Genomic DNA, 13,166 nt, shown 5'->3' with positions numbered 1-13,166 from the left:
AAGTCGGACACTCAACCAACTGAGCCATCCAGGTGCCCCTAAATGTTAATATTTTTAAAAGCTAACAACCAGGGCACCTGGGTGGCTCGGTTGGTTAAGTGTCTGACTTCGGCTCAGATCACGACCTCAAGGTTGGTAGGTTCGAGGCCCACATCAGGCTCTGTGATGACAGCCTGGGGCCTGGAACCTATTTCTGATTCTGTGTCTCCGTCTCTCCCTGGCCTTCCCCCCACTCATGCTCTGTCTCTTTTACTCTCAAAAATAAACATTAAAAAAAATAAATAAATAGGGGCGCCTGCATGGCTCAGTTGGTTAAGCGTCTTGACTTCGGGTCAGGTCATGAATTCATAGTCTGTAGGTTTGAGCCCCGCATGGGCTCTGTGCTGACAGCTCAGAGCCTGGAGCCTGCTTCCGATTCTGTGTCTCCCTCTCTCTCTACCCCTTCCCTGCTCACTCTCTGCCTCTCTCTCTCTCAAAATAAAATAAAGCCATAAAAAAGTTAAAAAAAATTAAAATTAAAAAAATAAATAATAAAAGCTAATAAAAAATAATCTTATGTATTTCCTGTTTAAAAGAAAATGTGAAAAACAAGAACACACTACAGGCAGGAAAAGTTAAAGAGCTTTACTGGTGATAAACCAATCACGGCTAAAGGAACAGCCAGACGGAACTGTGGTGACTCGGAGCCAGGGTGACTCGCAGGGAAGTTCCCTGGAGACGCCGGAGACTGAGTGGAGGCATTCCAGAGCAATCTCTGGCCATGGCTGCTGAGCTCCAAGTCTTACGCTTCAAGACAGCAATTACTGAATTCAGGAAGTTACAGAGGGAACCATATGGATAGTTAAATTACATATAAACTGTTATAAAGCTATAAAAAAGGTTCATAATGTTCTAGAGAGAGAAAACTTACAAGCGTCAGGGACCTGTGGCCCACTAGCCAGGAAGCCTGCTACACCTCTGGGGAAAGGATGGGGAAACTCTGCCCCCTCCCCAGCCCTCCAGCTTGGGACCACGCAGACACTAAGCCCTTTCCCACACACCCCCAAGCCTCATGTGCCCTCTGGCCCTTACCGCCCCGACCACTGTCCGTCTACCTGTTGTACACATCCTTGCTGAGCCCCAGGGCCGACACCTTCACCTGTCTCTGGGCGCTGACCAGGCAGTTCCGAGCGGCCAGGTCCTTGTGCACGAAGCGATTGTTGGACAGGTGCTCCATGCCCAGGGCCACCTGGGTGCACAGTGACACCTGCGACGATAAAGGGGCCTGTCAGAACAGCCCAGGACTAGAGATCAAGGCGACCATCCCCAACGCAAGCCCTGGTGAGGTCTGAACACCATCAGCGCGACATGTAGGAAGCCCCGAAGCAAAGACACAACGGCCTCAATTTCCCTCTCTATAAAATGGGATTAATAACAGTGCCTGTCTCACTGGGTTGTTAGAAGAACCGAGTTCAATGAAATTAAGCTCTTGGAATCTCTCTGACGCAGGGCAGGTGTTAGCTTAAGTGGCTCACAGGGCAGGGAGAATGCATCCGTATTACTCACCTGCTGAGTGAAATGAACCGGACAGCAAGCACAGATTACATGTTCATGGACTGTCTCTTTTATACTTAAAAATTACCTATTTTCTGCTAGTTGTGTTTAAAACGAACAAAACAATGTGTGTGTGTGTGTGTGTGTGTGTGTGTGTGTGTGTTTTCTGCGTACAGGTGTGAATGTACAGAGACGTGTGACTGGCTGCCTCCAGGCAGAGGAACCGGGGACTAGAAAGGAGAAAAGCAGGGAAATCTGAATATTTTTAAATTGTGAACTGCACATAAGAAAACTTCATAAAATATACATATACTTCCATGAAGAATTATAAAGCTCACGCCCAGGTAACTGTCACTAAGTAAAAAGAAAAAAAAAAACCAACCCAACAATGCTGGCATCGCAGAAACCCCCCAGGGCGCCTTCCTAACCACATATTCTCCCTCTCCTTATCCCGACTTTTACAATAATAGTTTCTTGGCTGTTCTTTATTGTTTTCCCACTTACACATACACATTCCTAAACCACAGAATTCAGTCCTGCTGAACCAGATAGAGTTGGAAGCACTTTTGTGCCTTGATTTTTTCACTCAACATTGTGAGAGTCATCCTTTTCTTTTATTTGAAGCGATCACTGTACTGAGTCCTTTATCGCCATAAATACACTACAATTCATTCATTCTACTGCCAATGGGTATTTGTTTTTTTCCAGTTTTTGGCTATTAAAAACAGCGCTGTAGGACACCTGGGTGGCTCAGTGGGTTAAGCACTCAATTCTCGATTTCGGCTCAGGTCACGATCTCACGGTCCGGAGACTGAGCCCCAAATCGGGGCTCTGTGCTGAAGGTGGAGCCTGCTTAAGATTCGCTCTCTGGCTCCCTCTGCCCCTTCCCTGCTCAGGTGTGTGCTCTTTCTCTGTCTCTCTCTAAGAACAACAACAGTGCTGCTGTCATTACTCTGATGGGTATACACGCATGAGTTTTTTAAAAAATACTGAGATGTGGGTCATGGATTAGGAGTATCTCTAGCTCTACAAAATAATGCCAAACTATAGTGTAAGAGAGTTGGGGATATTTTTCACTGATCTTTTTAAAATGTCAAGCCACGGGGCTCAGTCAGTTGAGCATCCAACTTCAGCTCAGGTCATGATCTGACGATTGGTTCATGGGATCAAGCCCTGCATCAGGCTCTGTGCTGACAGCTCAAAGTCTGCAGCCTGCTTCGGATTCTGTGACTTAGTCTCTTTCTGACCCTCCTCCACTCACTTTCTCTCTCTCTTAAACATAAAAAGAAATTTATTATAGATTAAATGTCAAGGCATGTGCATTATTATTGCTATTACTATTATTATCGTATACATTATTTAACATATTAAATGGAGTTATAATTAAATTCTATTAGCATTTTAAAAGTATGTATCAGGGCGCCTAGGTGGCTTAGTTGGTTGAGCCTCCGACTTCCGCTCAGGTCATGATCTCACGTTTGTGGGTTCGAGCCCTGCGTCAGGCTCTCTGCTGACAGCTCAGAGCCTGGAGCTTGCTTCCGATTCTGTCTCCTTCTCTCTCTGCCCCTCCCAGCTCATGCTCTGTCTCTCTCTCTTTTTTTAATTTATTTATGAGAGACAGAGAGAGACAGCATGAGCAGGGGAGGGTCAGAGAGAGAGGGAGACACAGAATTGGAAACAGGCTCCAGGCTCTGAGCTAGCTCCCAGCAGGGGTCCAGTGAGGGAGCAGACCACAAAGATGAGAAGTGTATCCGCAGGACACGGCCACCACCAGGGAGAGGGTGGCCCATGCCAAGCAGGAAAAAGCATAGTACCAGGGGAGTGCTTGTAAAGACCCATGGCCCCTTCACTTCTGTCACTTTATAACCAAATCCTGGGAACACCCACTGGGGACGCGTGTGACCTGTAGCATTTCCTCATATATAAAAACAATGCAAACGAGTGAAAGAGATCCCTGGGGCAGCTTATTTAACAGGTTACTGGCCAGCTGTGTGTTTCTCCTGGCATACAGGCTCACTCTCCAGGTTCCTAAGGGAGAGGTGACCTGCCATGTGAGGCAATCCTGGAGAAATGAAGATGAGAATGTTGCCAGTAACCAGTCTCCTCACAGAAATAAAAATCATGGCCCGCTGACACCATTTTACACATACCTCATTGCAAAAGGTCAAAAGCCTGCCACTACTTTATTTCAAATCATTCAGGAAAAAAATATATAAAAATAACATCCATGTATGGGGCACTTGGGTGGCTGTAGGTTAGGCGTCTGACTTCGGCTCAGGTCATGATCTCACATTTGTGGGTTCGAGCCCACATCAGGCTCTGTGCTGACAGCTCAGAGCCTGGAGCCTGCTTCAGATTCTGTGCCCCCCCCCTGCCCCTCTCCCGCTGATACTGTTTCTCTCGTTCTCTCTCTCAAAAACAAATAAACATTAAAAAACTAAAAAAAATAATATCCATGTGTCTATAGCAAGAGATTGATAAAGCAAATGGAGCAAAATGCAAATAATTGAACTTGGGCAAATGGTTTATAGGGGTTCCTTGAACTATTCTTATTCTCTTTTCAGTCTGAAATACCAAAACTTACCACACAGACACATGCACACAAATGAAAAATAACACTAAGTAAAAGCAGCCCGTGTGAGGACCAATGATGACAGTGTGTCTCAGGTTAGCCAATCCACACCTATGCTCCTAAGTTCGGAAAGGAGAGCCAGTGAACGAGGCCGGTGGAGGGGCTGCTGGCGCAAGAAGGAAACCGCCCAGTGGGAGAGAAGGGCCCAGGAACTTGCTGAGCGCCTGCTGTATGCCGCGCCGAGTCAGGCTAGCCGCCTCTCCTGCACACGCGTGCACAGCTTGCCCCGCGGTGCCCTGCAAGGCTCTGTGCCCTGCCTAATGCCAGAGTCTGGTTCTCTCCCTGACACTGCAGCTGCCTCTCCCGGGTCACATCACTGGGGATGGGGCACAGGAAGGGCCATCTACCCATCAGCAAGCCCGGGGGTGGGGTGCTGACTAGACCGACCGGTTAGCATCCCGAGCAGCCTCACTAGCCTGGCTCCCAGGGTCACAGAAAGGCCGGCAGAGGACGCAGTCTAAGCACCGAGATGGGGTCACTCCAGAGACAGATCTCCATCTGTGTGCACTGGCCGGTGACACTCCTGTGGGCCCCACTGCCTCCACCGGCGGTTTGCAGACTGTGGTAACAACCTATTAGTAGGTCATGACACCGATCTAGTGAATCTTAGTGAGCAATAAAAATTCTTCAATGTTATGAAAAATATCAGCGTATATAACGCTCATAAAACTTTTTTCATTAAAAACTATATATACGTGTGTGTTGGCTTGGGAAAAATGTGCTATTTGCTACTATAACTCTCAATCAAAAAAAGTTTTGAAAACAATGGTCTATATTCAGATGGCCAACAGACCCATGAAAAGCCGCTCACCACCACTAATCATCAGAGAAATGCAAATCAAAACCACAGCAAGGGGCGCTTGGATGGCTCGGTCAGTTGAGCGTCTGACTTTGATTTTGGCTGGGGTTGTGATCCCAGGGCCGTGGGCCTGAGCCCGGTGTTGGACTTCGTGCTTAGGATTCTCTCCCTCCCTCCCTCTCTCTCCCTCCCCCACTCTCCCCAGCTTGTGCTTTCTCATCCTCTCTCTCCCTCTCTGTCTCTCTCTAAATAACTAAATAAGTAAACCCCACAAAACACACAAGATACCACCTCACACCAATCAGAGTGGCTGGTATCAAAAAGACAAGAAATAGCAAGTGTTAGCAGGAGTGTGGAAAAAAAGGAAGCCCATGCACTGTTGGTGGGAATGTAAATTGGTGCAGCCACTCTGGAATACAGTATAGAGATTCCTCAAAAAACTAAAAATAGGGGTGCCTGGTTGGCTCTATTGGTAGATACAGCGTGCAACTCATTTTTTTAAATTTATTTATTTTGAGAGAAGGACAGAGACAGAGCACACAAGAGGAGGAGGGGCAGAGAGAGAAGGGGAGAGAGAATCCCAAGCATGTTCTACACTGCCAGCACAGAGCCTGACATGAGACTTGAACCCACGAACCATGGGATCATGACCTCAGCTGAAGTCAAGAGCCAGAGACCCAACCAACTGAGCCACTCAGGTGCCCCTAGAGAATGCAACTCTTGATCTTAGAGTCGTGAGTTCAAGCCCCATAACAAACAAAAAACCTAAAACATCTTAATTAAAACAAAAACAAAAAAACAAAAAACAGAAGTACCATACAATCCAGTAATTCCATTTGTGGGTATTTGCCTAAAGAACAAAAACATTAATTCAAAAAGATATCTGCATCCCTATGTTTACTGCAGCATTATTTGCAGTAGCCAAATATGAGATCAGCCTAAGTGTCCACTGACGGATGAATGGATAAAGAAGAGGGGGTATTATGTACAACAGAATATTACTCAGCCGAACAAAAAGAATGGGATCTTGCCATTTGTGACAACACAGAGAGACCTAGAGGGCAAGATGTTAAGTGGAAAAAGTCAGACAGAGAAAGACAAACACCGTATGATTTTACTTATGTGTGGAGTCTAAAAAACAAAACAAACAACAATAAGAAAAACGAAGAAAAACAGACTCATAAATACAGAGAACAAACTGGTGGTTGCCGGGGCGGGGGGAAGAAGGGAATAAAGGGGACAAACTTCCAGTTATAAAATAAGTAAGTCACAGGGCTGGAAACAACAGCACAGTGAATATTGTCAATGGTACTGTAATAACATCACGTAGTGACAGATGACAGCGACACTTACTGTGGTAAACATGTCACAATGTACATAATTGTCCAACATTACGTTGTACACCTAAAACTAATACAGTATGTCAACTATACTTCAAGCACTTCAAATTTAAATTTTAGGGGTACCTGGCTTAGTGGGAAGAGTGTGCAATTCTTAGTCTTGGGGTCATGAGTTCAAGCCCCACGTTGGGGGTAGAGATTAAATAAATTTTTAAAAACTAAAGGAATTTTTAAATTGAGAAACACATAAATGGTTTTGGAAAAAGCAAACCGAATATAGAACATGTTAAAAGTTAAATAAAACAATACTTTGTTAACATCAGAAAAAAACAAAACAAAAAAATGGTTTAAACCTCTGCTGTCCACTGGGGCGCCTGGGTGGCTCAGTTGGTTAAGCGGCCGACTTCAGCTCAGGTCATGATCTCACAGTTCCTGGGTTCAAGCCCCGCGTCAGGCTCTGTGTGCTCAGAGCCTGGAGCCAGCTTCTGATTCTGTGTCTCCCTCTCTCTCTCTGACCCTCCCCCGCTCGCACTGTGTGTGTGTGTGTGTGTGTGTGTGTGTGTGTGTGTGTGTGTGTGTCTCTCTCTCTCAAAATTAAATAAATGTTAAAAAAAAAATAAACAAAACACCTGTGCTGTCCAAAACAGGAGCCCCTAGTCCTGTGTGACTACATGAGTTAAACTTAACAAAATTAAAAATTCAATCCCTCAGTAGCTCTCGCCACATTGTAAATGCTCAGTGGCCACCTGAGATTACTGACTCCCACACCAGATAGCAGTAGATAGGAAATATTTCCATCACTGCAGGAGGTTTTATAGATGGCGCTGATCCAAACCACCATGAAACTGGACCAATCTATATACCCAATATATTGGCTGACACTGCATATGCAGAGAGGCTGAATTGAGGATACATCAAGAGTTGGGGAAAAAAGAGTAGGGGTGCCTGGCTGGCTCAGTCAGCTAAGCGTCTGACTTTGGCCCAGGTTGTGATCTGCAGTTCGTGAGTCTGAGCTGTCAGCTCAGAGCCTGGAGCCTGTTTCAGATTCTGTGTCCGTGTGTGTGTCTCTCTCCCCTCCCCTACTCGTGCTCGCTCACTCTCAAAAATAAACACTAATAAATAAATAAATCAATCAAAAGAGTTGGGAAAAATCTCATCTTCTTGGTGTATTTTCCTTGTCAAAAGTAAAGACACAAATTCTCCATGGAGCTTCAACCAAACATGTACAACCAGTGAAGAGGATTAAAGAAGTCACGTGAACAGGTCCACCAGGACGACAGGAGTCCCCCCTGGGTGCAGAGTCCCCCACCCCCCACCCTGCATCTTCAAGGAAACGTAGAAGCCACCACACACTCCCAAAGTCACACCCAGACTGCCATCCTCAGAATGCCCCAAGTGCCACCGGTGGTAAAAGGGCCAGATGACAACCAAAGTGGCCAGGTCATTAATAACCAGACTATCTCAGGCTTCAAAACTGCAGGGCACTATCCAGCCTTGCCAGGTTATCTGTAAGGGACAAAGGCTTTTGTTTTACTTACTTGTTTAGAGAGAGAGCAAGCACAATGGGGGAGGGGCAGAGAGAGGGAGAGAGACTCCCAAGCAGGCTTTATAGTGTCGGTTCAGAATTGTGAGATCAAAGAGGCACCTGGGTGGCTCAGTCGGTTGAGTGTCCACTTTGGCTCAGGTCCTGATCTCACGGGCTCATGGGTTTGAGCCCCACGTTAGGTTCTGTGGCAACAGACAGCTCAGAGCCTGGAGTCTGCTTCAGATTCTATGTCTCCCTCTCTCTCTGCCCCTCCCTAACTCATACGGTCTCTCTCTCTCAAAAATAAATAAGCATAAAAAAATTTAAAAAAGGACTGTGAGATCATGACCTGAGCCGAAGTCAGACACTGAAACAGTTGAGCCACCCAGGCGCCCAGGGACAAAGGCCTTTACCAGACCAGGCACCACCCCCACCCCCGCCCCGCTCCCTGCTCCCGGCCTGCTCTCTGATCTGGCTCGCTAGCTAAACAATCTGCTGCTAGTCAAGGGAAACACAAGACAGTGGACTTGGCATGCTGACTAACTCGCTATCTTTCCAGAGGGGCAGCGCTTCTAGAAATACTGGCTAAGTGAGGACAGGAAAAGGGAATTCTGTTAGACCCAAGCCAATTATGTGTTTCCTTACCACTGGGCAAGATGCCATCAGATGGCCACAGGGTTAATTCTCGAATACTGTTATACAGGCCTGCTCCTTGGTAAAGACCAGACCTCGTTCCTTTCCAACATGACAGCGGGAGGGTTTGCCCAGGCTCTGGCGTGATGGCGCCATGCTGTTGCCATGCCACAGCCTCTGACCACATACACCGCTGTCCTCGAGGCGTGCTAAGCCGCCCCTGCTCCTCATCCTGTCATTAGCCTGCAGGCCCACAGAGAGGTCAGAGGTTACAGCTCCCGGACCTCAAAATCTCCATCATCTCATCAGCTACTTGAACAAGCATTATCTATAATTATGCCAATACCCAGGGCTCGAGTCTGTTCCTGTCACTGCTTCACTGCTATCCTGAACTTCTCCTAGGGCTCCCCCTGGCCCCTCCCACACACCAACTAGGCACTCCCGTTCCAATCCTACCTGGCCATGGGAGCACCCTGCCTACCATTCCCCCTCTCCTTATAATAACAACTCTTCCTCCTTCATTCCCCTGGAACTCTAGGAATATAACATGATACAGGGGCATCTGGGTGGCTCAGTTGGTTAAGTGGGGAACTTTGGCTCAGGTCATGGTCTCATGGTTTGTGGGTTCAAGCCCAGAGTGGGGCTCTGTGCTGACAGCTAGGAGCCTGCTTCTGATTCTGTGTCTCTCTCTCTGCCCTCCCCTGCTCACGCTGTCTGTCTCTCTCAAAAATAAATAAACATTTAAAAAAAAAGTGATACAGCGGCTCACTAGATTATTATTAGCACAAGACAGTATCTACAAGTTTTAATATATCATTCCTAAGAATTTTCATTTTCCTGGAATCCTCAAAAAACAGTATTTTTTGAACTATTGATCAAGCCCCACATGGGTTTCAAAATCAATTTACTGGGTTAAAAAATAGGATAGAAAATATCAAGTGTATCAAATACAAGGTTTTGAAAGTTTAACTTTAGTTTTGTGTGTGTGTGTGTGTGTGTGTTCTTTAAAAATGTTTACTTATTTTCAGAGGAGCAGAGGTGAAGGTGGGGGCGGGGGGGGGGGGGCGGAGAATCCTAAGCAGGCTCCACACCAGCCACCAGTACAGAGCCCAGTGTGGGGCTTGAACCCACGAACCATGAGATCATGACCTTAGTTGAAAACAAGAGTCTGACACTTAACCAGCTGAGCCTCCCAGGCGCCCCTGTGTATGTGTATGCTATTTGGGGCATGATGTAAAATGCATTTCTTTCTTTTGAGATAGAGAGAGAGGGAGGGAGAGAGCGAGAGCGAGCACAAGTGGGAGAGAGGGAAAGAGGGAGAGGATCTTAAGCAGGTTCCACACTTAGCACAGAGTCCAATGTCTAACTCAGGGCTCGATTCCATGACCCTGGGATTATGACCTGAGCCAAAATCAAGAGCTGGACGCACAACTGACTGAGCTACCCAGGCGGCCCTAAAATGCATTTCTTATAGAGAATCCTGACAATAAACATTTCAAAGCCAGGACTCCTCGGACTTTAACGAGCTTACGAATGAGCTGGAGAGCCTGTTTGAAAACTGCGGGGCCTCAGACCCCATCCTCGGATGTCCCTAGTCTCTCGATCTGAGGGATGGTGAAGAAATCTGCATTTTTTATTTTATGCAAAACCTACCCCCCATATGATACAGAATACTGTTCTTGGAGAGTGTGGAACCCAACTTATTAAAGCTCCCCATCACATGTAAGATGCTAGGGAGGAAAAGTAGGGGATGGATCTGTAGCATAGGTTGTGAGGACTTTCAGCCAGAGAGAGCCCCTCAGGTCATGTGACAGAGGTAATGGACTTCTGTCCGATGGCCTACATCCCCATCCCAAACAAACCTACCTGATTCCCCACTTTCCTGAAGCCATCCCCTTCCTGCCATTCAGCTACTTCCTCTCCTTGAGAACTGAACTCAAGTTACTCTTCTACCAGGAAACCTTCTTTGTTAACCACACCGTCTGTACACCTAAAGGACATGCATGTCTTCGATGTCTCTAATTTATGTCTGTCATTCACTTCCCGTGTCATACTTTAAGTCTATAAGGCACACGCCTTATTCATTTTCCCAAGCTCCCTTCCTAGATCCTAAATGCCCAAGGACGCCTGGCAGTTTCCATTTTGCAGCCCCAAGGGCCCTTAGGGCCACGACTGGCTCAGTAAAGATTCACCGACTCCTTGCATGTCCCAATTTGTGAACTCTGGGGCCCTGACATCCTACTTAGGCGCAATAGCGCATCCTGTCCTGTGGCCTTCCCTCTACAGCCACTGCAGACACTTCCTGCAGCTTGAGAGGCGGAGACAGGGGCCTGGTATCAGGAGATCAGCTCTGGGTGACCTGGGGCCAGGTCACTTGTCCTGCGTGGGCCTCAGTAAATTATGAGGAAGTCAGCCTGAAGGGTGCAGAAGACACTTCCCCAGGGGTGGCCGGGGTCCCATCCCCTTACCGCTCAACCAGCCATGCCTTTCCGCCCTGCCCCTGAAGCTGTGGCCTGAATCAGCCTACAAGGCAAGGAATGACCACCTGGGCGGGAGGGCCCTAGCAGTCCCTGCCCACCTGCCCCCTGCTGGGACTGGTTTATGAGGGGACTTTGCTGTCAGCCTAGCAGCAGAATGCCCAGTCCCAGGGAAGGAGCCGGAATCCCCCGTCAGAGGGGAAGGAAGGAGGCTGTGGGCAGCAAGAGCGGGGCCAAGAAGGTCTCCTCTGAGGTGGGCAGGGCGCAGTAGGAAGCGTTCCCTGCTTCTCAGTGCGAAGCCAGGTCTGCCCCATCGCGGGGCCCCAGCCAGGGATCTGTGCCCGGAAGGCAGGAAGAGGACCGGAAGGAAAGGCTGGGCAGCCCACAGCCCACGTTGAGAGCGAGAGTGTGAAACCACAGGGACTGAAACACGGGCAGCCCTTTCACACAAGAGTCTTCCATACTCAGAGGCTGACGAAACGCTCTCAGGGCCATGCCCTGCCCTGCCTGTCCCTGCCTGTCCCTGCCTGTTTTTAGAGGCTTGTGGCCCCTCCCCGGTGCTCACGGCAGGGGGCGGCCATCCTGTTCCAGCAGCAAGGACCAAGAGCAGCCCTTCGAAAGGAAGGCACCACAGCCACCCAAAGGCATCTGGTGGCTATGTGATCTGGGAAAAGTCACTTAACCTCTCGAAGTTTCAGTTTCTTTATCTGCAAAATGGGGATAAAGACATCTGTTTCGGAGGACCCTTGTGATCACTGAGATGACACATGTAAAGCCCACCTGGTCCACAGGGAACATTCTGTCAGTGGCACCTCCGTTAGGATGACCGCTCGTGACCCTGGGCCACCCTTGGGGACCTTTCCGGCCCTGTTCTCACCTTCTGCTTAGTGTTGAGGGGCTGGGACTTCAATTTTTCATCCTTGCTCTGGGAAATCCTCAGGAACTGTTTGAGGTCTCCCTGAAGGAAAAGCCAAGCATCGCTGTCAGGTCAGAGGCCAACTATTATCTCCAAAGCATCAAACCAAGCAGGTGCTCACAGAGCACCTACCTGGGCAGGTAAGGAGCCCTGACCTGAACCCCCACCCCCACTCCCTTGCAGGCAGTCCAGTGGGAATTTAAAAAAAATATACAGGAAATGGCTCTTAGAAGCTCTCTCAGTCAGAAAGACAGGAGAACTGCCATTCCTACCTTCAGGGGTAGCACAAACAGTGGCCCTGCCCTCAGGGAGCCTGAAGGAAAACTCCCAACCCTCACAGACCTGAGAGAGAAAATCCTTGTCCCCCAGGCGGTTTTTATCTGATAAACAGACAGAGGAGGGAATGAACAGAAGCAGCAGTCACATCCATAAAGTACTCGTAAGCCCCCCTCCCCCATTCCACCCCAATGGAAAGAGCCTTGTTTCTCTCCTTCCTGTCGAGCTGGGGGTATGACAAGCAGCAGCTTGCGGACCAAGGGGATAAGGCTCAGACAGGTCCGGGAATGCAGACTAAGGGGCAGATTGGGCATGGCAGCTGAGGTGGGAAGAGAAGGCTGGGGACTGGGCTCACACCAGTGCCCCAGATGGTACGAGATGCCAGGAAGGATTTCCAGGAAGGAAAGCGAGCCTGCTAAGTTTATTCTCAAGGGGTGATGACCCCTGGAGAGAAGGGAAAATGACAAACCAAAGAAAACCCGAGTAAGGAAGAAGACCTGGAATGCATCCATGTGGTGCAGAGGGGGAAGCTAGGAAGAACTGGGGACCAAACCCCAGGCACGGGGCTGGCAGATAGGAAAGATGGACAGGCAGGTGTCAGAGAGCTGGCGGGCACCGGAGGCTGAGTGTCTCAGGGAGGCAAGGACAGGCGGACCGAGACCACGTGAGAGGAGGTTCCCATGGCCCACCCCCCTCAGCCCCAGCCCTAGACTCCCAGCTACCCCCTCCCCTCCACCAGCCCGGCGTACCAGGTCCACATACTCCAGCACCATGTAGTGTGGTTCAGCCTCCCGGCACAGCCCCAGCAACCGCACCACGTTGGCGTGGTTCAGCTTCCCAAACATCTCGAACTCCCTCCGGAAGTCCAGCTGCTGCTGCTCGTCCCGGCTCTGCAGGCTCTTCACAAGCACCAGGGTCTCAGGCACCCCCTCCTCCAAGCCCTGTGCCTTGGCCAGGAACACCTCTCCAAACTCACTTTTCCCTGTGGGTGCAGGCCCCAGTCTGTCAGCTGCCTTTGCCCAAGCAGAGGAGCCC

At 48.9% G+C, this 13,166-nt stretch overlaps 1 protein-coding gene across 2 annotated transcripts in view; it reads right to left on the bottom strand.

The window, feature by feature from the left end:
• Positions 1–13,166, bottom strand: part of PTK7 (protein tyrosine kinase 7 (inactive)) — a 64,762-nt gene that overhangs the window by 2,069 nt on the left and 49,527 nt on the right. For both annotated transcript variants that reach the window (XM_029944764.1, XM_029944765.1), the window contains exons 16-18: positions 12,881–13,113; positions 11,817–11,897; positions 1,095–1,246 (exon numbers count right to left, since the gene is read on the bottom strand). In XM_029944764.1, coding sequence (XP_029800624.1) covers positions 1,095–1,246; positions 11,817–11,897; positions 12,881–13,113 — 466 coding nt within the window. The remainder of the gene's footprint in view (positions 1–1,094; positions 1,247–11,816; positions 11,898–12,880; positions 13,114–13,166) is intronic.

Source organism: Suricata suricatta, chromosome 7 (assembly GCF_006229205.1).
Source record: "Suricata suricatta isolate VVHF042 chromosome 7, meerkat_22Aug2017_6uvM2_HiC, whole genome shotgun sequence".
Taxonomy (NCBI): Eukaryota; Metazoa; Chordata; class Mammalia; order Carnivora; family Herpestidae; genus Suricata; species Suricata suricatta.
Note: the sequence above shows the minus strand (reverse complement) of the source record. Positions and strands in the feature narration are given on the sequence as shown.